The 27,723-nt window shown below is 38.8% G+C and overlaps 1 protein-coding gene across 1 annotated transcript; it reads left to right on the top strand.

The window, feature by feature from the left end:
- The first annotated feature begins 355 nt into the window (after positions 1-355).
- Positions 356-27,723, top strand: SNX5 (sorting nexin 5). The gene is made up of 13 exons (XM_053459539.1): positions 356-504; positions 8,087-8,191; positions 8,810-8,920; positions 9,531-9,652; positions 14,092-14,215; positions 15,155-15,250; positions 15,651-15,756; positions 17,069-17,144; positions 19,782-19,821; positions 21,932-22,018; positions 22,252-22,411; positions 23,592-23,677; positions 26,983-27,723. Exons 1-13 carry the CDS (start codon positions 466-468, stop codon positions 27,031-27,033), a joined length of 1,203 nt encoding a protein of 400 aa, XP_053315514.1. The 5' UTR covers positions 356-465; the 3' UTR covers positions 27,034-27,723.

Here is a 27,723-nt window from a genome sequence, read left to right as displayed (position 1 = left end):
TTTGAAATGAAGCAGGCTAGCAGGAGGTGGAGCATGGGCAGGGGCAGAACATGGGCCCACTCTTTAAATTTGTATTAAGCCCATGACTTCTGGTGGTATTAGAAATATCTGGTATGTAAACATTAAATCAAAACTACATGGACCATGACATCTCAGTTCTGAGTTATTTATGTACACCACTGCCGTTTTTAATGGTTGTAGTGTGACCTCTTTAAGGGAAAATGAAGGGGAAATGAAGAAGCCCTTGCGACTTTACTACTTTCCCTGGTTTTAGTGGAAAGTGGGCGTGGTTGCCCACAACAGACATGGAAGGAGTGTGTGAAGGTTGGGGGTGTGACTATGAACTTCACGAGGTGTTGCCAGTAGTAGAAGGGGCGGAGCTTGTACGCTGCTGGGAGCCGGTGCTTTGCATGTCCGAAGGGGCACTGGTGCGGTCTACTTGTCTAGCAGCGTAACAGCATCGACATGGCTTCGCTGTCAGTCGACGATAACAGTAAGAGCAAGGTAAGATCGGACATCACGGTGCATTTGTTAATTTCCATGAGTCCGACACGTATCGGGACACTTCCTGATTCCACTCCCAGAAACCTCCATATGCCTTTACACTTGTTTTAGTTTGTTCGCAATGCCGCTGATAAAGTTTAATTAAAGTTTTATTCACATGAGACAAAACTGACATATTTACCTCATGCACTGTCTCTTATATAATGTATTTACCTCAGGCTTATCTGTAGAGTGAAAAGCGGGCTCCAGTTTAGGTGGCTTTGCAGTAAATACATTTCTGGTACATACCCGGTTGAAGGAAGTGAAATGGTACTCACGAGAACTGGCCTTGTCTGTGGTAAACAGGGAGGTCTCAGATGTTCCATTCAGCAGTGTCTGGCTGCTTTATAGACTCTGGTGGGAATTCTGTGACATGCTTTGGAATAAACTCACTCTGTGCCCTTAATGTGTATTGCTTCCTAGTCTTTGGTATACTGTTTACTTTTGACAAGTTCCAATATAACCCTTTGCTATGGCCCCATGAAGAATCCATATGGATTCCATGATCCATCTCTGCTAGAGGCAGAGAAACTTCCTTAAGGATGGATGATCTGATGAAAAAAGGAGCTTCAATGTCCCTACAATAATCCAGTTTGACTGAAGATATGGATTCCCTTTATATTATTTATACGTCATGCACCAGTCTTTTATAGACTTGCTCCGTACACGCTTCTTGTTGAGCGTCATTCTTAAATCCGTACACTTTAGTCCACCGTGTATTGGATCACATATCCTGTTATAGTTAATTTAAATTATTATAGTTAAATAGAATGCATGGTAACTTGAGCATATAGTTTATCGGACATTAGCGCTGGAGCATAACTCAGTTTATGTCATTTATTTCTGTGTAAAACTTATTGCGTGGAACCTAACCCGATGATGTAAGCGGGAGGACGACTTGTATTTATTTATTGTTTGGAGAAAGGTGTTTAGAGAAAAGTAGAAATAAATCATACATGTGGCTATCCTGGATCTGAGACAAGATCAAAGACTGATTAAAGGGAGACATCATCCATCAAAGCATATAAAGCTGAGAGGTCCCTGTAGATTTATGAGGCGCCCCCCCTGGCAAATGTGTTTGTGTAGGAGGTTCTGTGGAATCCCCCATTGCTGTGCAGGTGACTTGTTCTTGGTGGTGTTGGGAGGGGGGGAGCGAGACGAGACCCCACTATGCACATGCATGGAAAGAACTCCAATTCATTTCTGTTGCAGCTCTTTCCTGCACTGGTTGGCTGCTTTAAACTTTAACTATTTAATGTGCATTCTTCTTTGACGAGGCTACAGGAAACATTAACGGGTCCCTTTAAGGTTTGAGTTTATAACAGCGGGAGTAATGGACCGACCAGATGGGTCAAAGGGTTCTTCTCTGCCATCGAATTCTGTGTTTCTGCTAAATACAGTAGGTAGTACCCACTAGTATAAAGATCCACTATATACTGTTGAATGTATGCTGTATACAGAATTTAGCTGTTTGTTTAATCCTCACCCCATTCCCTCAAGATTGTAAACTTGCGAGCAGGGCTCTCCAACTAATGTATCGTTTGTCTTAGTCTGTCAATTCTCGTCTTGTCATACCCCTTGAATGTAGGTATTGTATTAAGAGCTGCCTAGATTGTTGGCGCTATATAAATAAAAGATAATACTAATAATGCACTTTTTATTAACATTGAAGTTTTTTATAAAATCCCAGCACTTTCTGATTGCAATCTGAGTGTAAATCCAGAGACCTTTGATTTGCAGAGGGGTCCATAATTGGTTATCACAGTTACCGCTTGCAGATGACAGCCCTGGGGATATGAATGTGCAGCTTGCTAGGACGCTTAAGGACATTAGACCACTTAGCCAAAGGTCTGTGCCTGAAAACATGTCCTTCCCACAAACACATCATGTCTCGTATAATACAGATTGTTCATTATGCAAAGTGCTTTGTTGAGAACACTCATGTAGCTAGCTGTTATTTTTTCCTCTATTATGTACTACTATTTCACATGGCAGATTTTTTGAAATGTGTTTGAAAGTAGTAGACATTGCAATAATGTAGCTTAAAATTATTATACATTTATATAGTTTAGCTTGTTTAAATACTAGGGAAAGAACATTGTTACTAGTGCTGACAAAGCCATTAATCATACCTTTTAATATGGTAATGGAAGTAAATGTTTACTATCTGAGCTGCCGCCAGTTATACTTGAGGTTGTTTAACTACCCCATAAGTTGGAAAGTACAATATAAAAATCAATTCTTATAAGTTACAGTAATGTAAGAGGTACAATTAAATCATAATATATATGGATATATTAAGTGAATTCTGTTTTTTCCCTCTCTTCAATCAGTGGTTCACTCATCTGTTTCATTGGAGAGTAAATAAGCTTTAGAGACCCCTCTGGTATCAAACAATTACGTAAACTCTTAATAGAATGCACAATTATAAATGTTCGCATCCTTTTATTTACCAACTCAGCATTGTTTGTTATTGATGCTGAATTCTAAGATAAGTGTTTATCAAGCTTTACTAAGGTATTTCTTGAACATTTATATCCATATATTTGTGTTAGTCTTGTTAGCAGGGTAATTTCTTACAAAGCATGTAGTGTTGCCTGATAGTGGAGCGGTCAGGATCTATATAATTCTGTTCTTAGACAGAATACAATTTGTGATCTGCTTACATGTAACTGCAGACTCTTTACACCAGCCTGGTCCATATAGATTGGCTGGGCTATTCCAAAAAGGGCTTAAAACTGATCTGAACACACCATAAGTAAAGCTTTGTGTATCAAAATGAGCTTTCACGTGAACTGTTTATGTAAACTCTCACACATACCAGCGATCCAAACTTAATACCTAATTAAATCATGTTATCCTCCAGCGTGGCTGAGTCAATCCTGAAGGACGCGCTTGTTCCGGGTGTTCCTATTTATGTCACGAAGCTCTGTAAAGAACATCAAAGTGGATGTGTAATTCTAAAGTGTAATGAATGCTTGATTTAATTACTTGCATGAAGTGCCGTCATTGTGAGCTGCCTCTGGTGAAGGTGACATCGTCTTTAAGTTTCAGGAGGAGAAGGGCCTGGCCTTCAGTCCTCTTCATTATAAGAAGCAGGAGATGTCTATGCAGTCTTTAGCACAACTGACAATATGCAACCTCACCCTAAGACAACTGTTTAGGTAATGAAAGCAATGTTCACAGGTACCTTGGATTGAAAGTGGCTAAATAAGTTTGCCAAAGTATTTCATTGACTGATTTTAAAGTGAAATGAGACATCTGGGTTAAGGCTTCAAGAGTTGGCTGAAATGTTAACTGCTATTTTTAGTGTTGTGTACACTTCTGGATACCCCATCTCCAAAATAATCACATTTTGGAGAGGGTCCAGATAGGGCTACTAAAATGACCAGAGGTTTAAATGTGATGTAAGTTTCGCTGTACTGTGTGGGTGGTAGATAAATGGAACAGCCTCCCATCAAGAAATGTTAATACATGCATGGGACAAAGATCCTGAAACTAAGATTTTGTAATTACAAGTGTAACGAGGTAACATTTATAAAGACAACATAGTATCCCCTTTAAATAATCTAACGTCTGAATTGAAGTCAAGTATCTCTTAGTCAAGTATTATTGTAAAAAGGCTCTTTGCACAGTTGGATTTGGATCTTTGTAAACGATTTCTAGAAAGCAGAAGGCAGGTTCTTGGTACGTGAGCAGCAGAGCGAGGAACATATTTCAAAGCACACAGAACACTTTTATGTTGAACAGAGACGGGGAAAAGGATGTTGTCACGTGTACGCAGGGGTGAATAGTCCTCGCCTTCGCAAAGGACAAGCTTAGTGTAACGAACAGACAGTGGCTTCAAAGCTGCATAATAAAATTCCTTCCTAGTGAGAGGAAAAATCAATCCTTAATCACTAAATAATTTTCTTAATGATATTCATTGGCCAATTAATTTTTTGTACAGGTGGAAGCCGAAACAAGTCAAATCATGCAAGAAATTGGGAGATTAAAAATGTATTAGATGAAATAATAATAATAAAAAAAAGTTTCCATTAATCAGTAGCATGTAGAACATGGTACATAAGATTTATAAGTCCTTAAACAGATCCTGGTGTTTCAAATTCCGCTTTATGCATAGCCCCTTACTACCCAAACTAAGTCAGCTTTAAAAAGCATTGAATATATGGCCAACAGAAGTGCAGTTGGATATCTTCATATATTTATTTGCTTCACTGGGGTGCTTTTTACTAAATTAGCAGGGTTTCCCTGGGGCACTCCATTTGTTCACATCTTGGTGGATATTTCCAGGCCCTTTGTCGATGTTCAGCGATTGTCGATGGATCCCTGCAGCATTCTGGCCATACTGTTGGCTAGCCAAAGAAGGGAGGCATACGTATTTCTCCTGGGCCTTCACTGGATCTGCTAGGGCTTCTTTAGCCAGTATGGAGATTTTGGGAACAAGCAGATTTTGATTTGTAATAAACTGAAATAATAAATTCTAATGTGAAGGGCAAACACCGCCAGGTATCCTGGCTGGTAACTGGCATGGAGAAAAAGTATATACATACGATATAATTTATCTCTCGATGGATACTCTCTATGCTCCTTCTGCAGGTTTGCTATGTAGTTTTTTTTTTGCTAAGATATGATCCTTCCAGGACTGTATAGAGAGTATAGGAAAATAAAAAGCTCTCCTTGGATATCAGACGGCAGAGACAGAATTGAGTTTAAAAACCGGGAAGAATGTGTATTCTACGGTGACAAATCTCCGTTGGCCTGGTTGAACGCCGGTAATCTGCTGTACGTCATTATGCGATAACCTCACCATGACTCGATGCCTTATCATTGTTCTGGCATCAGGGAAGCAGTTCACCGATGTGCTTTCAGGTAAACAGGTGATGTTTCTCTAAGAAAAACATCATTAGTTTTCCATCTCAGCAGCTACAGCCTGCCTGGTTGGCTTCTGGTGTCTTCTCCTAACCTTTAATCAATGATCCACAAAGAACTATTAATATATAATAGCTGAAGACATGGTTGTTTTCTTTGCATTCTTTGCTCAGGGCCTGTCACTTGCTAGCTTGGGGTAAGATTACTCATGTTTATTTGATGAACACCCAGGGAATCTCCTTTTCTCCTGTGACTCTTGTCAACACTATTATTATTACGTTTTACCTGGGGCTGCTTTACAAAGACCCAAGGAAACGGCTACAGATTTTTAACCTTTGTAAGAACTCTACTGTTTGGTGTCAGAAATGAGAGATCAGACCTTATCATCGGATAAATGTGTACGTGAGCGTGTAAGAAAGCTCACTAGTTACGGACGGTACGGTGCTTGGAGGAGAAGCTCACCCGGCTCAGCCGTTCGGTGCTGACGATACCGGCACTGTTTCCCACTTTTTTGTCGCTCGTTAGGTCTTGGCACCGATCACAAAAGGTATCCAAGCTACAATCAGCTAGAATTGCCAAGGTTTGGTAATCCTATTTATCTGGTTTCTCTGCTCGTATAAATATCAGGAGAGCATAATAACTGCCCATACTTATTTTATATTGCAATTTATAATTTGCTGAGAAGACAGGTTTATACCAGCATACACGTACCCCACGGGCTAATCATTTAACTCCTTTGTTATTGGTCACAGGTCAACTTTAACTAGTAGACTTGTACCCGTGCATTCTAAACGGTACTGTAGACCCTTAAAGGGGAACTCTCACCATTTAAAAAAAAATACTTAGAATCAGACTAAAAATAAGTTTATTAAAATATTGTGCTGTATTATTTTTTTTGAAAAGTCCTGTTTTTTGCGTAATGTTTTTGGGTATGTCCGTATTAGCTCTGTCATCTTAATCCAATCTAGCAGACAAACACCCTGAGTCTTTGTCAAACTGCCTGCCGTAAAAAAATACAACAATACAATTTTAGTCTTGGTACCCATACTCTGGCTAATGAAAGCCTGTGTTGGAATAGAGCTCATTAGCATCGCTGTGAAGAATCGGCACGGAATGTGATGTTTGCGCAGGGGAAGTCACCCAAAATATCTCATGACTGACAGCAATGGCAGCCTCCAGGTCTATAAGTTAAACTATGTTTTCATTGAGGTCGTCCACAAGACTATGTACAGCACTGTATTTTTATGATAATTTCCATGGGACTTCTCCTTTAAGTAAAACAGTACTTGTCGAGATCTGTTTCCTGCCATTTATCTAGGAGGATGTTTGGAGTTTTGCTTTATCTCCTTTTTTTCCCCCAAACTCAGCATTTTCCCTTTGGTTGCCGCTCTGGAACGACGAGTTCACATGCAGTGAATGTAAGATGACACGGGCATAAAGCTAAAAAGTAAAACCTGCGACACAAAAATAGATTTCCTCAGCAATTCATTAGAAGGTTCTAGCATGATCAGCGCAGCTTAATGTTCCAAATCCAAACTGAAAATAAAACAGAGAATATTCAGCTAAAATGAAAACAAAAACCCCATTGTTCTAATAGAAACAAAAAATTTAATTATCTCCAATACTCCATTTGTACCATCCTCATATTTTAATACCCCATGTAAAGCATTCTCTCCTGTATTGGCTTTTATGAAGTCTGTATGGGAAGAGGAGCCTGTTCTTCTGCAGTTGAACAACACGTACCCATGTGAAAAAGACACAACCAGGCTGCTCCTTTCATTTTGCTTATGATATATGTAATAATCATATCAGGGTATAATTTATCAGCCGGAAAGACAGTTTCAGGGATCGCGATGATATTCAAACCAACCCTGCAGTATTCACATTTATAAATTTCAAGGACGTGTGCTATTGTGTCACATTCAGTGTAATAGGGACCATTGAATAACGCTATTTAACTTTCCCCATTTATTTGAAGTCCGGTAGGACAGTGACGCGGCCTTAAGCCGTAACGTGAGGTTCAGGTGTGAATGCACATCTAGTTGTAGATCATGGCTGGCAGAGGCACAGCAGTCTGGGCTAGTACTGTCGCAGAGCAGGCAATTAGACAGGAGGAGAACCGGCCGCTCGAGAGGAGCCAGCAAAAATAACGGTACTTGGGAACGTGTTTCCACTGGGGCATCAGACAGCCTGAACATTCGTTGGGATATGCAGATGGTTTGTCTGGGGTGGAATTAGTTTCATGTGTGATTATGCAGAAACGGAGTGGATCGGGCAACTTTGGCTGGAGTGCTTTAGGGTCTTAGTTATCAAGGGAGATCTGCAGCAAAATGCTTAATAAATAGAGAAATTCTTCTGAAACCAGTAAAACGATCTTATCGATGTGTTTTGCTTTTCCATGCATAGGTGGAATTTTTGATCAAGAAAAATACCTCATTCTAGTAGAGGCGACCTTCATAAAGCTATTATATAAAAATCTATTTTTTTTTTTAAAGTGATAAGAGTGTTGGACTTGGAATATTAGAGCACCAAGTGTCATATTTTTCTGTATCTATTTAAAGAGCAGTCCTTTCTTTCTAAACATTTTTGTAAATTATATATTTAAATGGCTTGCTTATTATGATTCTGGTGTTCGGTGCATCTGCACATATCTGTTGTTTTTTCTCTTTAGGTGAGATCAGTGTCAGTGGATTTGAACACCGATCCTTCTCTTCAGATTGATATTCCGGATGCGTTAAGCGAGAAAGACAAAGTAAAGTTTACGGTCCATACAAAGGTAATTTTAGGAAGTTTTATTTTACTGAGAGGGTGGCGGATAAATGAAACGGCCTCCCATCAGAAGTGGCAGCGGCTTATACAGTGATGGAGTTTAAACATGCATAAGATATGAGAAGGAATAAAGCAATGCTGAATTTAAGACACGGACCAAGGATCGATTAAGGTCTGAGTCTCTACATCAGAAAAAATGGGGGGCTATAAATGGTTCTTATCGGCTTTCCTTATAGAGAGGGTTGCAAGGCACCTGCCACGGCCTTTGTTAAATATATTTCTGCTGTTCAGGGGACACATTAGTCACAACATCTAAAGAATGCATGCATTTAAATCCACCATTTAAATTTGAGTCCACGCAATACAGACTCCAATGTGTTGGAGCAATGTATTATTATCAATAATATTATTATTATTTTATCTCCTTTTGCATCTACTTAAACCAGATAGTGTAACTGGAGGCATGTTTCTTGCACATGCTCAGTAGCGCTCTCATTGACTTCCATTAGAAGTAGTCGTAGCAGCCAGTATGCTAGTCCTGGATTCTAACACCACCCTTTATTTCCAAAAATCCTTATAGACGCTGCTCTTGTGAATTGTTGTTTTTCTTGTAATTTATTTCCAGACCACGCTGAGCACATTCAAAAGCCCAGAGTTCAATGTGATTCGTCAGCACGAAGATTTCATTTGGCTACATGAAGCCCTTGTCGAGACTGAAGAATATGCTGGATTTATTGTAAGTGTCCTTTCTGTAAGATCGCAGATGTGCCTCGCATATTGTCACTTATGGCTGTAAGTGGAGAACAGAGGTATCTGTGACTAGCCTGTTAAAGCCGTATATTAAAGTTGTTGCCAGCCGGTAGCTCTCATTTTCAACTAAAATGAGCATTGAGCAGAAATATTTTGCGGTAGAGATCTGATGGTTACTGTATGTCCTAGGTTTTACATATGCAGACTGTATGATTTTCACAGTGTTACTGAAATAGTCTGCCCGTCTGGGAAAATGGAGACGACCTCCTTTTTTGTGTGGGTTGTATCACTATGTATCATGATTTACAGCTATGTGAATGAAAAGCATAGTCAGACGTGGCATATTGTATAAAGGCAACTCTGCCTTAATGCTTCATGACTTAAATGACCATAGGCCTTAAACAGGTCAGGATTTATGGCCATCTTGGTCGGGTTGAGATCTGGCATTGAGCACCCCTATACTATACAGACAAAAGAAGCGCGTAAGAAAGTTTACATCTAGGATTACAAAAAACACCATGACAGGCGATCACAGCAGGTAAGAATATACAGTATGTGAGAAGCACCTCATGCCATACATTCTTTTTTTGGGACAGATTCCACCAGCACCTGCGAAACCCGACTTTGATGGACCTCGAGAGAAGATGCAGAAGCTGGGGGAGGGGGAAGGCTCCATGACCAAGGATGAATTTGCCAAAATGAAACAGGAGCTGGAGGCGTGAGTCCCCATTTTTTGAATTCTTACCTTAGTAAGCTAATACTGAGCGAGTGCAAGGAATGCTTTAATAATGGGGGGCAACTACCAAAGAATGGACAGGTCCGGTAAGCATGGATACTCCATTGGGTGCCATGCTGCTAAGCCTACTGTTCCAGAATCACTTTTTATACATTACCCAATAGTGTTTTGATAATGTTTTGTGGACAGTCACAAATTATATCGTATGTGTCAAGAAATTATGAAGAAATTCAGTTTTATTATCTATTGCGAAGTAGGCTGAATAGGTCCCAGTTGTCTACTACTCCTACTTTAACACTTGGTTATGCTTCACTGGAACTTTCCAAACCAAATTGTTTTCGTTTGTGGTTGAAATTCGGAATGCATAAAATGTTGCTCATGAACAGAGTACTATCTGTGTCAGTCCTGATGCTCACTCACACAACCTCAGTCACTCGGGATGGTCGGATAACTAATCGAATGCACAAGACCAAAGAGCAGAAGACCAAAGTTGACTCATTAACGAGGAGCCTCTGTTCTGTTTTGTACTTCAGTCCTTTTCTTTTTCTTTTGCTTCTGTTCTGTGACAAAATATGCAAAGGCCCTTCGCAGCTTTTAACATAACTAACTTCATTTATTCAAACTGCCTAGCTTGTGATGTTTGTTTTGCGATCAGGCATCAAACAGTCACCGTTATCTAATCAATATCCTGTCCCGAGGTCGGCTCCCTTCTCCTAAGTCTATAAATGCTCCTAAGCGAATGTGAGCAGAAAAACGGGGACTGTTACTTCACTATAATAAGCAGAAATGTTAAAGGTTCCTTATTAAGGAGTCTCCTGTGTTCCGTAAATAACCCATAGACTCTACTGGCCCAATACTCTCATCAGGAACGTGGCACTTTAATGGCTCTCACAGATAAAATAGTTCATATTCCAGGTCAGTATAACTCTCTACATGGCAGCATGTTTCCTTCTTCAGCTTACCTTTCGAATGCCACATTTACCTTTCAAATGCCACATTTTGTCTCCTTTGTATCTGACTTCATCCAGGAAGTGTCACCGGACCGCTTAGTGAATGCTGCTTCTTCTTGCAGTCACAGTCATGTCTCGTTAGAGAGTTACATAGTTAAATAGAAACATAAAAGGTGCCATCGAGCCATCCAGTCTGTCTAAGTTCTCAATACTTTCCTTAGTCCCTGGCCTTATTTTCAGGATAGCCTAATGCATATCCAATACATGCTTAAACTCCTTCACTCTGCTAACCTTTACCACCCCTGCCGGAAATCTATTCCATGCATCCACATACCCTCTCAGTAAAGTAATATTTCCTGATATTACTTTTAAACCTTTGCCTCTCTAATTTAAGGCTATGTCCTCTTGTCGTGGTAGTTTTTCTTCTTTTAAGTATACTCTGCTCCTTTATCGTCTTGATTTCTTTTATGTATTTAAATGTTTCTGTCATATAGTTTAATCATTTGGTACCTGCAGCTATGGACTTCAAATTCGTGATCATAGACCCTGGGTTTAAAAACAGACTTAAGCTGGTGGTCAATACAGTGCTATCTGTTTAGTTTAATTTAGTTATGGGGAGTAGATGGAAACGTTGAATGGAGGTGGCACTATGGTAACGGGAGTTTTAAAAAATTTTTGCAGATAGTTTGGTATTATCTGAAATAATTAAACCAACTAACCTTCTTAATGGATAATAATTGCTATTAGCTTGTCCATCTGCTAAGCAACGTCAGCAAACGAAAGAGCCGCATGCTGTGGCAAGCGAGTACAGTTCTGCGTAATGTTGGCGTTTTATCCATCAACAGAAAATAACACCAAGCTTTATGTGTCAAGGGATCCATCATTTGGCAGATGCTGGTTAGCATCTGTGATTACTGGCATAAATATTTTTGGCACCGTTTTCTATAAGTTATTTAAATGTGAGGCTAGAGCCAGGATTTATTGTGCATTTGGTAAACCTTCACAGTTCAAGATTTCTTGGTCATATAAATGTCCAAATTATTGCTCGTTACAGACGTACCAGATGTGTGCAGTCATCTAGAACATGAGCTATGGTGTGAAAATCAGCAACTATATATATATATATATATATATATATATATATATATATATATATATATATATACCGTATTTGCTCGATTATAAGACGAGGTTTTTTTCAGAGCAAATGCTCTGAAAAATACCCCTCGTCTTATAATCGGGGTCGTCTTCTAATCAGACCTCAAATAGAGGTCTGATTAGGAGACTAAGATCCAGATCCCCCGCACCGCTGCAGGGGACCTGGATCCTCCTGTCGTCGCCCCCCCCACACACACACACTTACCGGTGCTTCCGGAGGTGAAGTTGGCAGCGGGGGTTTGTATGCGTCCGTCGCAAATACCTTCCCCGACTGTCAGAGATCATTGTTCCAGAGTTCCTGATCTCTGACAGCCGGGGAAGGTATTTGCGACGGACGCATACAAACCCCCGCTGCCAACTCCATCTCCTTCCGGCTGCCGCGGAATGAGACGTCAACCCGCTGCCCCGGCAATACACCAGGAAATTGGAAGCACCGGTAAGTAAGTGTGTGTGTGTGTGTGTAGGGCATTTCTGGAATGCCTTACACCCCTATATGCCACTCTGGCACTTAGGGGGTTAAAAGGCATATTATGGGGCAGAGTGGCATATAGGGAGGTATAAGGCATTTCAGGAGGCAGAGTGGCGTTAAGGGGGCATTTAATAGTGCACTCTGCCTCCTGAAATGCCTTATACCTCCCTATATGCCACTCTGCCCCATAATATGCCTTTTAACCCCCTAAATGCCAGAGTGGCATATAGGGGTATAAGGCATTTCTGGAGGCAGAGTGCTCTATATAATGCCTTTTAACTCCCTTAATGCCACTCTGCCTCCTGGAATGCCTTATACCTCCCTATATGCCACTCTGCCCCATAATATGCATTTTAACCCCCTAAATGCCAGAATGGGATATAGGGGTATAAGGCATTTCTGGAGGCAGAGTGGCACATAGGGGGTCAAAAGGCATACCATGGGGCACAGTGGCATATAGAGGGTTAAAAGGCATATCATGGGCCACAGTGCCATATTGGTGTGGCAAGCCTGGGGGCAGATGTGCGTAACTGGGGGACAGGTTGGAAAATACAATAGAAAATATAAAAGAAATAAAAACAAAAAAAAAATATTTTTCTCAATCATAGCTTTTATTAAAAAAAATAGTTTACATGAATTAACATTTACTGGTAAAACTTTTTTCCTTTAGGGTCGTCTTATATTCAGGCTTTTTCTTTTTTTCCTAAGTTAATATTCAGATTTTGGGGGGTCGTCTTATAATCAGGGTCGTCTTATAATCGAGCAAATACGGTATATATATATATATATATATATATATATATATATATATATTAAAAGTCCCGAACTGCTATTCTGTAGCACTAACATGCCAACTGGATGATGAAAACTGTTTCGTCAGTTATGTGCAGGGTTGCATAAATACATTTATACAAAATTTGCCCCATAAAAACAAATAAAGAGCTCAGAATTTTCCTTTGAATTGCATTGGATCTTTCACTCACTCGCACTCTCATTCACTCACTCGCAATCTCATTCACTCACTCGCAATCTCATTCCCTCACTCGCAATCTCATTCACTCACTCGCAATCTCATTCACTCACTCGCAATCTCATTCACTCACTCGCAATCTCATTCACTCACTCGCAATCTCATTCACTCACTCGCAATCTCATTCACTGTCTAACGCTCTCTCTGAATGTCTCCCTATCTGCTCCGCTGACTGCTTCCGTGTCCCTGTCTCTTTGCCACGGAGCTCCGCTTCTTCGCTTGCATCTTCTCGTTCTTCTGTCTTCTTTCTTTGTCTGCTGCTCCTTTGTGTCTTCTTTTCTGTGGACATAGCCTCCCGATGAACTTCTGCAAAAAGGCAGAGATTCTGGAAATACCCTCTCCCCTGATTTGAGGAACGGGGGGAAAAGTGTGTCCAGAGGCTCTGCCCTTTTGCTAAAATCTATTCAGAGGCCAGAGTAACGAAGACAGAATCTCTGAGAAGCAGCCCTCTGATATTCGTCCGAACCGAAAGGGCAGGAGATAGGATTCGTTGTCACAAAACAAATGTACTAAAAACAAAACAAAAATTTTTTAATGCACGTTGTCTACTGCACTCCACCTCTCTGTTTGTTCTATAGTTGCTGTTTATTTCTATATTAAGACACTAGAGTTTTCACTGTGCGTGTATATTTTTTCTCTTGAGATATATAGCAAACGCTTTGTTGTTTTAAAAAAATAGGTACCGGTACTTCCCCTACACCAGTGTGTATGTTAGGGGCAAGGGACCATTCTGTGTGCATTTGCTGTCTGTCGTCACAACACGCAAATCTTTGTCATTCTCCCTCCCATGGCTTCCCTTCCTGTGTCGTTGCAGGGAGTATTTGGCGGTGTTTAAGAAGACAGTATCGGTCCACGAAGTCTTCCTCCAGAGACTGTCATCTCATCCCATATTAAGCAAAGACCACAACTTCCATATATTCTTGGAATATGAGCAAGATGTAAGAATCCTTTCTTCCCGTGCATAATGCTGACACAGCTAGCGTCTACAAGCCGCCAATAAGATTTTTTTTGCATGCTTCACAACATTTCTTAGTGAAGGAACAATTCCGCTTTCTATGCATGTTGAACATAGTAAGGTAAATGCTCGTTAGAAACCTCCCAGTAACTTGTTATTCTATCTCCATTTAAAGCCGGGCTCTTTTTCTTTGATTAGAGAAAAGTAGGTGCATGAATCAGGCTTTTCTCCGTTCCTTCCTCCAGCCATTCTAACCACCATATTAATTTCGGACAAATTAATTCGATTTTTATATGCCACAAATTGTAAAAATATAGTATGACACACAGTAACACTGCATGAATTATTTTTTATAATATTTATTATAATTTTATTTTGTATTTTACACTGTTTGTCTGGCTAGTATTCATAGAACATCTAAATAAGGGACATTGGAGGTCTTTCTGTCTTTTATGGGTACCTCTTTTTAACACGTGACTCCTGGGAGAGATGCATTATGCTTTAGAAAATATCTAGTGCAGTTGGCTTGGCACGTGCCAGCTTCTTCCACATTTAGTAACAGCATATACAGTAGGTTTATTAACAATACACACCTTTAGTTATTATGTATCATATATGTTCCATCAAGCAGCTCAATTTGTGTGACATATTACATACTCCTATAAACATAGCCTTTCTTGCTTTGTTGTGCCTGCTGGCTTCATAAAAGGTGTTAGTCAGGCGATTGCTTGGAAACGTCCTTTTCACTGATTGCTGAACAAATAGCAATAAATAAATGGCAGTGCATTCTAGATCTGCTGCTGGCAAAACGGTCTTGTGAATCTGCTGGCTCGGACTGTAAGCCACGGCAGTTTCAACATGGATGATTTTTGTTTGGATGAAAAGAGTGTTGCTTAAGTGTTTCTTTCTCCCTCTATCCTAGCTAACCGTAAGAAGGAAGAATACCAAAGAGATGTTTGGTGGCTTTTTTAAGAGTATGGTAAAAAGTGCTGACGAGGTTCTGTTTTCTGGAGTTAAGGTGAGCGACACATGTATGAGATTCTCTTTGAGGGAGAACTTTGCGGCATAGTTCTAGAATTAATATAATGTTGTCCACTTCCATACTACTAGCCCACAGGCAAGATGTGCCCCCCAAAACTTGCCAACAAGTTTGTAGCATCTGTGTTATGTTAGTATCTTGGACCCCAATCTACTTCTTAATTGTGTGCAAATCTTTTAAAAAATATGGGGGGGACTATGAGAAAAAACCCAAAGCAATCAGCATTGAAGCAGGGAGGTGATGTTAGTATGTTTGATGTTAGTATGTTATAGACAGTGCAGTACATGTTAATTATATCAGACCAAGTTGGTCGCTATAGAGTGCAGTGCTGGAGTTTGTTGGGCTGATACAGAGATGTCTGCTTCTTTCCCCGACACAGGAAGTTGATGATTTCTTTGAACAAGAAAAGATCTTCTTGATGAATTACTACAACAGGATCAAGGATTCTTGTGCCAAAGCTGACAAAATGACAAGAACTCACAAGAGTAAGTATTGTTTGGCATCTCAAAGCTCCCGGGCCATTGGCAGTCGGGTCCTTGTTTAATTCTAACTCATAGCGTTGGGGTGCTCTCCATCTGCTGAGGATGATGGAGGTAATCATTTGGGGGGTAACCTCTGCCTTTCCCCTCACACACACACTTCTAGTATACGGTTCTGCTATAGGTATTCAAACCGACCGAAAACACAATAAAAATGGTTGCCAGTTTATCACTAAATGATATCACCGTAAACGTTTTATGCGCCCATTTAATTTTACTGTCTTTTGGGGATTTTGTCATAACTATTATGGAACGCGTTGTAATAGGATACTTTTAATGCTTCTCCATGTTTCCGTAATAAATATAGAAAATATTTGAAAGTATACAAAGTAACACCGTGAGGGTTTGGTACATTATAGGATATTTTCTACGGATTAACCAGGTAATGTTAGTACAAACCTATTATTAAAATATCTTTATAAAATGTGGAGCAATTAAAAAATATTTGTGCATAATATGTACACAATGCTTTTGCCCGTTGTAACTGAGAGCAGTTCCTCTTGCAGACACAAAGTCTTTATAAGAGTTTGTGTGCCGTCCTGTCGAGTCCTTTTGAAGGGGAAGTCTCAAGTAGAATAAAGAAACAATTGTATACATTGCTCAGTAAACTTCCTCTATCTGCAGTCCTCTAGGCCATGATAGTAAGCAGCCTGTGATTATTATTATTTTTTTTTTTAAGCCAGGCGTTCCCTTTTCAAGCACTACACTTATGGTCACCTTTAACACGGGGAGGAAAGGGGGCTGCTGCTTTAGGTCTGGGCTTGCCCCAGGGGTCCATGACTACACTCCTTGGACCCCCTCAACAGATATTGGGCCCTACAGCTCTCTTCACTAATTATTCTTCCTCTGTGGTCATATATTATATGCATTAGGTGGTACACAGACCAAGAATGAGGAGTCCCTAGAAGGAAGCTCAGTGCCTTCTAACATTTTGGGGCAGGTACAGCTGGGTGGGGGAGGGTCCCAGTAGGGAAACTTGCCCGGGTCCCCATTGTTGATGATTACCTATAGCAGCCGATGAGTGATTCAGACTTTAGACATTCTGTCGTTTACCATCAGACAGTATCATAAGGAGTGAGTGCTTTTCTAGTTGATTGATATAATATCAGAGTTAGAACACCTAAAATAAGCTTATATATATTGCATTATGCAACACCGATAACTGTTTAATGAAGAACAAAAAGACAAGTTGTAACAAGTGATTGGTGTGGCCCCTTTACGATTGTGCTGAAATATTTCCTGTGCGCTTTGTTTTCAGATGTTGCTGATGATTATATCCATATTTCAGCCGCTGTGACCTCTTTATCCGAGGAGGAGAACCCAACTGTTAGAAAGTAAGCATTGATGTGAATTGTGGGAAGAAAGTATTTTGAGTAGGAAGTCACATTGATGGTTTCCCTTTTGCTGAGTAAACGAATTCCAGCCAGCGTAGGTCCTGAAAACCCCCCCCAATACACTTCTTGCACACTGAGCATGTGTTAAAGGTTATGCCTGTTTCTAAAGAGATTAAAACAAGAATAATACAAAAATGTTTTGATTTTAGGGGATCCTGTAGAATGTTTTTTTATTGCAGGCAGTCTGAGTTCATCCACTAGAGGGAGATGTTGCTTTAGGCTTTTCACCAAAGATCATACTCGTGCTTCTGAAACTCCCAAAGAACACACACCTATATATCATATGGATCTATAATTAAAACCTAAAAAGGGGAAAAAGGTTGCATACATGTCGTGCCTCTTTGTATATGCTTGTTATACACATCTGTTCTTTTAGTATACTAAATTGTGTACCTAAAAGACATTTTACTATTCAACTGGAATTGGAAGGTTCTGAGGGTCCCCAAGGCTTCTTGGTGCAGAAGTGGAGTCCTTTTAACCTTGTCCAATGACATCTCCTGCTAGGGATGACTTTAAAAGCATAGCACCGACTGGCCAAAGACATAAGATACTCATTGCATTCTCAAGTTCAATGTCTAACTATGGACAAGTGACATTATTAATGGCAGCTAGAGGAGCTGCCTTCGGCAACTTGTATATGCGTACAGGCGTCTGAACAGACCCTGCCCTCGCCATTCACTAAGCCACCAGCGCTAGAACGGGCAGGAGGTGAGTATCCCACGCACAACAAGATGTTTTTGGCCAAACATATCTGCTGTATTGCAGATAGTTGGGTTGGGGGGGGTTGCTCTGGTAGGGGCCAATGCATATGTGGGATTCTGAAAAATTACACACCATAAAAATTTAAAGGGGCCATGACCTAGCACAGACTGATGCACTGACAGTTACTGGTTGTGTCATCACTGGAAAGTGGCGATTGCATGTTACCAGGTGTGTGGCACATGAGGAGCCGGGCACTGGATTAAGGGAGAAAAGTTTGAAGAATCCTGGGCTAATAAAGAGTTATTTGATTTCTTCCTAACGTGTAACTTGTTCTGAGTGCTAATAAAGTACTGCAGTATTTTTTATGGCCTGAACATGATTATTTGCTTGTTGTTCCAAGCTGCATTGAGAACCGCTGTTCCTTTGCAAACTATACGATGTGTAATTTTTAGCTTTTCAACTCCAGGTAGGCACCACCACCTAGTCTACTGCGCCAATGCATACGCGCACAATGCTTTCCTCAATAGCAAAACGGCCTGCTGGCATACCTTTAATAGCTTTTGACATTTGACTGATCCCTTAACAAGATCTACCATTGCTAAAAAGCAGAGAAACAGGATATAGTCTTAATAAGAGACACTTGTGTTTTGTTACACATACCTCGAATCAGGAAATCATGCGTAAATATGTTAGCGGAATGTAAACTGTATTCGTTCCTAAACTGTAATGGTTCCTAAATCTCTTCCTAAAAAGTGTAAACATACTTATATTTTAAAGTTATTAAAACCGTACCGGAAATGGAGACAAAATACAGTTTTAAATGATTAATGCCACGTTTGGTTTAAATGAAGATAAAACTGCAAGGAGAAGAATAGCACTGTTTGTTTGATCGCCCACAGAAAAATACAAAGTCCAATGCATGGCAAATAATAAAAAAAAAACAGTTTAGAAACATTGTTTGCCCTTGTGTAAAATTTTAACCTTGTTCCAGACATACAACCCAAATGTCCATTTTTGAACTACTTGACCCATTCCATGGCTGACTTTTAAACTTCTGACGACATCTCCTTATACTAAATGTCCACAAAAGCAATTCACCATTTGTTACATCGGTATATTGTAATTTCACCCTTGCCTGTACAGTTTTTCTATAGACTTGAATTGCCCATCATGCCTGTATGTTCATCTAATATGTGTAAGAAGACTTATTTTTTTTCTAGAGAGCAGACTACTAATGTTCGCCAGGTAGAGATTTCTGACAAACTTGTATTGTATTTATCAGAGTGCTTGTACCTATATATGATATATATTTATATAATACCGAATGAAGGGGGTTGGTAAAACCATAACGTATTTTCAGAGCTTGGAAGAGTTTGGTATGTGCTGCGGCCTACGGAGGCAATTTTACAAGAATCTTTTGAGACTTTGTCACGGTGGATGCAAGCATGTATATGTGTTTTGGCAGCAGTGCTGGTTTCTTAATCTCAAGTAGGACACATAGCCAAGAACATTCTTTGTACACTTAACCGCTTCAGTATTTGAAGAGGCATATTCCATATGTCTGCAGTTTTAAGGCTTGTGCATTCCAAACAAGATGTTCTATATTTAAAGGCTGCAGAGGTTTTTGCAAGATGGTGCTGAACCCTTAATGAAAGTAGTTCTATACTTTTCTTTTAAAGTCAGGTGAGGTCAGTAGGTACAAGGGTAAAACTGCTGGACCACATGCTATTTAGATCTTTGGTTCTTTCAGAGGAAACAAGGAGTAATATAAGTCCTTTTGCTGACCTAGTCCTATGACATCCTAGGTTCTCATGTGTGGAGATCATTTGTACCTAAATATCTCAAAACATTTATTCTGATGCCTGTCTCTTTCAGACACTTGGTAAAACTTGCAGACCTATTTGAAAAACTACGGGTAAGTAGAATTTACAGCTTTTTTTTTTCTTCCTCACTAAACTAGGGTGTGTGTGCGCATGTGTAACATTGGATAAGTGAGCTGTATAAGTTGTATATCTCCCTGGTGGGTAAACATTAGTAGTATATGCATTTCAAAATACTTATAGTCACCATTAACATTTTTTAAAAGGGATAGTCTAAAATCCCATTCAGCCTAACCAATAAAGAATTCATATTAACCCCTCAACGACCAATAACATGCCAGGCTTGACGGGGTAAATTAATTTGTCCGGGTTCAAACATGTCCCAAATAGGACATGGGCACAGATTGACCAGATGTGAAAATGAAAAATGTGCACCTCCTAAATGTGGCCTTTTAGCCCCACAAGCAACAAAAAAAAAAATCTATGCATGGGGCATCACTGTACTCGGAAGATGTTGCAGAGCACGTATCGGGGTGTTGTTTGTCAGTGACTTATACCAAGAGCTACAAATTCATACTTAAAGTACAATGTGTATGGGGGGGGGGAAAAGACTACCACGAAGTTTGACAAATGCTGCTTGTAGAATTAGTGCATGGAAAGAGTTAAAATACCACCATTTGAATTACCTTGGTATGTTTAGTTTTCAAAAATATATGGTTTGATGGGATAAATTGAGCTGGCTGGCTTCAAAGATATCCCAAATAGGACATGGGGACAGGTTTACCAGATTTGAAAAAAATGGTTTTGAAATAGCAACTACTACTTGCACTTAAAAAAGAAAAAAAGGCACCCCCCCCAAAACATTGGGTATTTCTAAACTCAGGACACATATTAGAGTCTTATTTAGCAGGTATTTCCATTAGCTTTTGTGGATGAGTAAAATATTATTAAATAAAATAAGCGAGGGAAAGTTTTTTTTTTTTTTTTTTTTTTTTTTAATAAAACATCTTGCTTTTCTTATTTTTATAGGAAATTAGATGATATGATAAAAAATGGTATTTAAAGAATGCCGTTCTTGTTTTGAAAACAAACAAACAAAAAAAACCCGTGTGTACACGCTAAATGAGAGAGAAGTAAATTACATCTAACTCATAGAGCACTGCAAAAATTTTAAAACTGCCTCGTTCACAAAGGGCACACAAAGAAAAAACAGCCTGTCCGTAAGGGGCGTGTTTTGTTTGGCATGGTGAAGAAAAGGTTGAGTCAATCTTGGGGTGACGTTTCAAAATGATTAGCTGGTGACCCCGTCTACCAAATGTGGGTTTGAGTGCAATGATTCCTGCCAATTTTCACTCTAGTTGTCGTGCAGCAATATTCCCCCACATCTTATGTTAACAAAAACCATATGTTACACATGCTTGGATGAATATTCTGTGCTGTACATTTATGTGTTCAACTTTCAAGATAAGTATATTTAGTTGTAGCTACGAACATAATAAAACAAGAGATATTTTTGGGAGTGGTTACATTGATCATGTCTGATCTGTAACAAGGAAAATGGTGCAGCAACCACTGCGTCCAATTAAATATTTCTGCTGACTGCAGCGCCTTTACCAGGTTGCATCAGAACAGCTTTCTAAATGACCCCCACTGTGTGATGGTTCCACTGGACTGCCACTATAATATAAAACATATTTAAACATGGAAGTCCTCAAAAGTGTACTTTTACAAACAGTTTTTTTTTTCTTTCTACTAGCATCCTCAGCGTGTATACCCTCCCTCCTAAAAACTACACTTCAACTTAATTTAAGGCGTTGGTTATGCAAAGGTTAACAAAGAAATTGCAAACTAAATGTACATAGGCTCCTTTAAAAAATAAATAAATAAATAAATATATATATATATATATATATATATATATATATATATATATATATATATATATATATATATTAGTATTAATAACCAAATAAGGTTTACAGATATCGCTGCCCTTTACTAGTATTTAATATTAAAGGCAGATGTTGGAGGATCACTAAACATTTGATGGCTTTAAAAAATAGAGTTAAATGCCAAAAACAATATGACTTGCGCTTTTAAAATGTCTACCCGGTCTCGCTTGTAGCAACCTCCGAATATTTGTAATAGATACCGTATATATTACATAACGAGCTTGGATTTTGATTTTTTTTTTCTTTTTTGCAGAAAGTTGAGGCCAGAGTTTCTTCAGATGAAGATTTAAAACTCACAGAACTTTTACGATACTACTTGCTTAATATTGAAGCGGCGAAGGTAACATCTGCTTATATTGCATGATACATACTGTTAAATGATACTTTTTTACATGACCCCTTTTTGATTATATGGGATAAAAATGTGCAGTCTATGAGGGAATATTGTTGATTACTATGGTGATTACACTTGCTTTTACCATTCTGCCAGCATTGCTGTGTATCCGTAACCCCCACGCGTATTGGTATATTTATCGCTTTGATGCCTAATAAGGTTTTGTGCAAACTTTTTAGGACCTACTATACAGAAGGACCAAAAGTCTAGTCGATTATGAGAATTCTAACAAAGCCCTTGATAAAGCAAGGTTGAAAAGCAAAGATGTGAAACAGGCAGAGTTGCACCAACAAGAGTGTTGCCAGAAATTCGAGAAACTCTCCGAGTCGGCAAAACAAGGTAGGCTGAAGGGCCACTTCGTGTTTCACTTCTCAGGTCATCTTTACGGATGCTTTCTAGCTTGATTCGACAGTAAGTCCACATGTGTTGAAGGTGTCCATGTACGATATGAGCACTCATTAAAAGAGAAAAAATATATCAACACTTGTCCATGTAATAAACATACCTGGGAACTCTCCGGATTTGACCAGGAGATTGCCGGGTGAAGCACCGGTTCTCTGGGTCAAGACCCAAATCCTTCGGGTCGTGGGAGCGGGATCTTGACACGCCCCTCTCTCCGCCCTGCTCCCCGCCCATTTTCCCTTTAAATGGAGGTGTCAGTGAGCAGTCCTGGCCGCATCCCGCAAGGGAAGGCTCCGGGTAGCTGGAGCTCAGAAGTTCCCAGGTATGGTAATAAAGTATTAAAAAGACCCAAACATGCTCTCTCTCGTATTAGAAGATAAGATGATGTGGCTAGTGTTGTCTATATTGATTTCTAGATCAGACTGCTATTAGACAATGACCAAAACTGGAATAAAGATATTTTTTGTTATTTTATCACCAAAACTATACATTTTGTATTAATTAAAGTCCCACATTTAAGTAGATTTTCCCCATGCATGTATTCTTCTAAAATGGTTTTCTCTGGCATTCTTGCACAGTACATTGCTTATTTCTGTTTACTTAAGCAGCAAGACAGAATATATATATTTTTTTTAAATCAAAAAAGGTTCCACCTGCCCCTTAATGACCATAACAAGTTTTTGATTCAGTGTTATGCGTGTTTAGATAGGGTGGTAACTCTAGAATGTTTCTGTGTTTTTTAGTAGTGATGTCACTCTACAACGAGAAGATATGTGATGATCTTGTGTGGAGCTCCTTTTAATTAGAACTGCCCTTTTTGGCTATTCAGACTTATCCTTTTTAATGCATAGCTAATAAAAAAGCATTGAAGTATTTTGTTTTTCCCAGAGTTCTATCGGTTCTCTTGAATAAACCACCTAGTTATCACGTTTTATACATAACCTCACCGTATTCACTAAAGAGGTACAGAAAATGTAAGATCTTTTATTGGAAATATTGTTAAATATCCTACATAGTCGCATACTGTGTTTGATACTTTTCTTTTGACAGAACCATTAAAATTATTTCATCTCTAATCCATATCAAACTCCAAAACGGTGCAACTTGTGTTTTGCAGAGCTAATTAGCTTCAAGAAAAGAAGAGTGTCTGCCTTTCGCAAAAATCTAGTTGAAATGACGGAATTAGAAATTAAGCATGCTAAGGTTTGTATAACGTTTGTATGCTCTGCCTTTGCTTTGATCCGTTTCACATTTAAGCCATATGTTGTCTAGAACTCTACAACAAGATTTTAACCATGAAGTAACACTTCAATGCTTTACGAAAGGGCCTCGGTGCATAAATCATGTCTGAACATGGGGCATAAAACGAGTTTATCCACTGTACAATCAGAACCACAAAAAATATATTACCCGCATTATTACTTGCAGACAGCAATCGTGAGAAATTTGGGAATTAATTGTTCCCTCGATCATGGCATGCTGTTCATGGCAAGGCAGCCGCAAATCATGATGCTTCTTCAACCATTGGGATGATGATTTCATGGTGGTAGGCAGTTCCCTTTTAAAGCTATACGTAATGCTGGGTGTTCTTCACGAGCAATACAACCTTGGTTTCATCAGCCCAAAAAAATCTTAGATTTTTCCTGCGGGTTCTGTCTTCGATGCCCGTTAGTTTTGCATCAAGAGATGCGATCTTATTTTTCATCTGAATAGATTCTTCCTTAATAGTTTTTAGCTCAAATTTCAGATATTCATTTTTTATCTCGTTAGATTTCACTTGTTCACCTATTTTCAGCAATTCCTCTTTCCAGTCAGCGTGGATTTTCACTATTTCGGCCTTAAACATTGTTAGCTGATTTTCCATGCGTTGTTGTAAATACTCTTGTGCGATAAAATGAGAAGGTCATATATTAGGGCTAACAGATAGCCTTGCTGATTCATCCAGGTTCCCATCAGATAAAGCAAGAGAGGTGTTTCTCTGATCTTCTGTTTTTTTAGAGCCCTGGGGTGAAAAAATTGAGGTGATTTTTTTTCTCTTTTTTTTTTTTTCTTTTTTTCTTTTCTTTTCTTGACTCCAAGTCCCTTTTTTCTCTTTTTTTTTTTTACACTTGATCTCTTCTTTTTTTGTAGCCATCTTGACCTCGGTTCTGTTATATATTACTTTATATTAGTTCATGTGGTATAAATTGTAAATATTCCGCTTTTATAACAACGTATGAGGAAAGTAAATGCCTTAAAGTACTGATATTCAACTGGAGTGAATGCCTTAATTAAATACTAATTAAAGTGCTGATATTCAGCTGGAGTCCAAGTTTGATTGTTATCAATTAGAGGTGCAAATAGTCAGAAATGTTAACCTTCCGCCATCCTTTATGCATAAATGGCTTTTTTATTCTTGATACCACAACGCAGGCAGACAACGCAGGTAGATATGATATAATATGCCGATGCGGGTTATTATCATTCCGCTAATTTTCAACGAACCGAGGATTAAGGCTCCGCTCTAAATAAATATCAAATAGTAGTGCAGGTGAACCTTTATCTTCGTCCACTCTTAGAGATATGCATCACAGGTCTTGTATCCTCACCATCGGCACACCTTTTAAATTGATCTCAGTTCTCATTTACATGCTTGAATAGTAAAGTCCAATTCACTTAGTAATTCATCCCCTTAATATTGTTATATATTTAATCCGGTTAATGCATGGTTAACACCACAATATATATTAGATTGTAATCCAGCACACTTCTTTTATTCATGTGTTGATCACATCTTAACTTTTTATGTAATTGTAGTAGATCTTTATATACGTATATATGTATAGTAAATTGAAACGTAGGGGTTAAATTATAAAACCCGTTACTCACGGCTTTACACTCTCCAATGATCGATCTGAAAAGCTTTGTCTAGATCTGGATTAAAGATGTCTATCGGAGTTTCAACGAACTCCGTAACTGGCTGTTCCTGTTGTGGTGTAGTTGATTTTCACTGCCGGATAGAGGTCTGCTGCGTGCTGTTAGCCGGGACACCTGGGCTCGATATCTCTAATCGGCCCGTCTTTTCTCCCAGTAGCGGGTGAGCGGAGTTACAGCAAAGTCGCAGCGTCCGTTCCCCCGCCCGCGTGATCCTCGAGCGCTACTTCCTCGAGCGTCTCACGTCATCTCGTCCACACAACCACAATGATGGGTCAGCCCAAAAAAATCAATGGGAGTCACATTATATACAGTACAATACAAAAGGTTTAAGCAGGTGTGAAACAAAAACTAGTAAGAATGTAGAATGTAGTAAAAATAGGCATGCTAATAGTTTATTTTTATCATTGAACAAAATACAAAGTGAGTAAACAGAAGAAAAATCTAAATCTATATTTGGTGTGACCGCCTGTTGCATCAGCATCAGTATCAGTTTTTTTTAGGTACACTTGCATATAGGTTTTTAAGGCACTCAGCAGGTAGGTTGTTCCAAACATCTTGGAGAACTAACCACATCTCTTCTTCAGTTGTAATCCCAGACTGACTCTGTGATGAAATCAAGGGCCATACCATCTCTTCCAGGACTCCTTGTTCTTATACCTTAGCTGTATGTTTGGGGTTATTGTCATGCAGCAGAATAAATTTGGGGCCAATCCTATGCCTTCCTGATGATATTGCGTAATGGATACGTTTCTTCCTGTACTTCTCAGCATTGAGGAGACAATTCTGACCGAATCCTGAATTCCATTTGCAGAAATGCAACTCCAAGTCATCTACCATGCTTCACATTTGCCTGCAAACGCACACGTGTGCCGCTCTCCAGCCCTTTGGCACAACAAACTGCATTCTGCTGCAGACAAATATTTTAAAATGTTAATCAGTTCAGAGCTGTTGCTGCCATTTTTTGTGTGTACCTAAAAAAAAAACAAAAAAAAAACAAAAAAAAAACAAAACAAAAAAAACAAACAAACAAAAAAAAAAACCAAAGGTGCTGTTTTGAAGGCAAAGGCCTTTCTTCTGTTTTTCTTTCTTCTAAACACTTGAGACCTTATTTTGTTAGTTTTATATATACTATATATATACTATATTATATATACTATATATATATATGTGTGTGTGTATATAATATACAATTTACATTTAACAATACAAATCCTGATATCTATATCCCTTAATTGTTATGTCACACAAAAGCAGGTTCTTGCAATAGAAACAGAAAACGTATCTCAGTATCTTTAAGTGCTGTTTTTGTGATAAAACTAAAGAATAAATAGATGCCAAAGCTTTCTTTGCTTATGTTACTGTTCAATGTTTTATGTGTCAGTTGAGCAGCAAATTTTAATCATTACAAGTTGAATATTCAGACTCTTATATTCAGCTACTTATTAATGAGCAAAACGTCCCTTCGAGGTCAAAACCTAGGAGTGCATGCTACTTATTCTAATCTTTTATAATTTCCATGTACTTTTTTTTTTCATGTAGCTCCTATTACTGAAATGTAATAAATTGTGTTTTTTTTTTTTTCCCGTTCACAGAATAACATAGCCATGTTACAAGGCTGCATTGAACTGTTCAAGAACACTTAAAGGATTATTTACACTAACTCAGGAACAATGTGACCAATAAGCCCAATTGCACTTCAGGTGCCGGCCTTCTTCACTAGCACAGCTGTCCAGAATTTTGCATTTGCAAAAAATACCCTCATGAATCACCGCTTAAGGAGGGAGCATCTTTAACAATGGGAAAAAAATATATATATGTATATGTATGTGTGTATATATATATATATATATATATATGTCACTGTGATTTAATAGAACTCATTGTAAATCATTGTTTAACAGATATTCTGCAGCTTAATCTTGACCTGCATTGCTTGGATGCCTAGACCTGTTAAACCTTTACGTAGGTCCCACAGAGCTAGGAAGGACTGTTCATATATCGCAGTGATCGTTTACTAATCTATGCATTGGGTGTACCATAGGTTTTAAAGTTTAGTGCACCAGGGCAGAATAATCAAATTAACCTCACGTTTCTATTTTTTTATGTTGGTAATTGCCTTTATATTTTGTAACCGTAAAAAAAAAAAAAAAAAATCCTGGGCTCTGTTAAAAATATTTTCTTGAATCAGTCATATGGTAAAATGTTAAATGTAAATTGTTTAATCTTGCAGCTCTAGTCAATATTTTGACATTCGTATCAACATATATTGAAAATGTATTTTTCATGGGAAGCCTTTTTTTTGATCTTAATAAATATGCTTCTACTGAAAAAAA

This window comes from Spea bombifrons, chromosome 3 (assembly GCF_027358695.1).
Source record: "Spea bombifrons isolate aSpeBom1 chromosome 3, aSpeBom1.2.pri, whole genome shotgun sequence".
Taxonomy (NCBI): domain Eukaryota; kingdom Metazoa; phylum Chordata; class Amphibia; order Anura; family Pelobatidae; genus Spea; species Spea bombifrons.
The sequence above is the reverse complement of the archived record's forward strand: the minus strand, read 5'-3'. Positions and strand labels throughout refer to the sequence as shown.

Coding starts and splice junctions, on each gene's coding strand:
- SNX5 (XM_053459539.1), top strand. CDS start 466: ATGGCTTCGCTGTCAGTCGACGATAACAGTAAGAGCAAG. Junction 8,921..9,530: donor AAGAATATGCTGGATTTATT/GTAAGTGTCCTT, acceptor TTTTTGGGACAG/ATTCCACCAGCACCTGCGAA. Junction 23,678..26,982: donor TAGAAATTAAGCATGCTAAG/GTTTGTATAACG, acceptor TCCCGTTCACAG/AATAACATAGCCATGTTACA.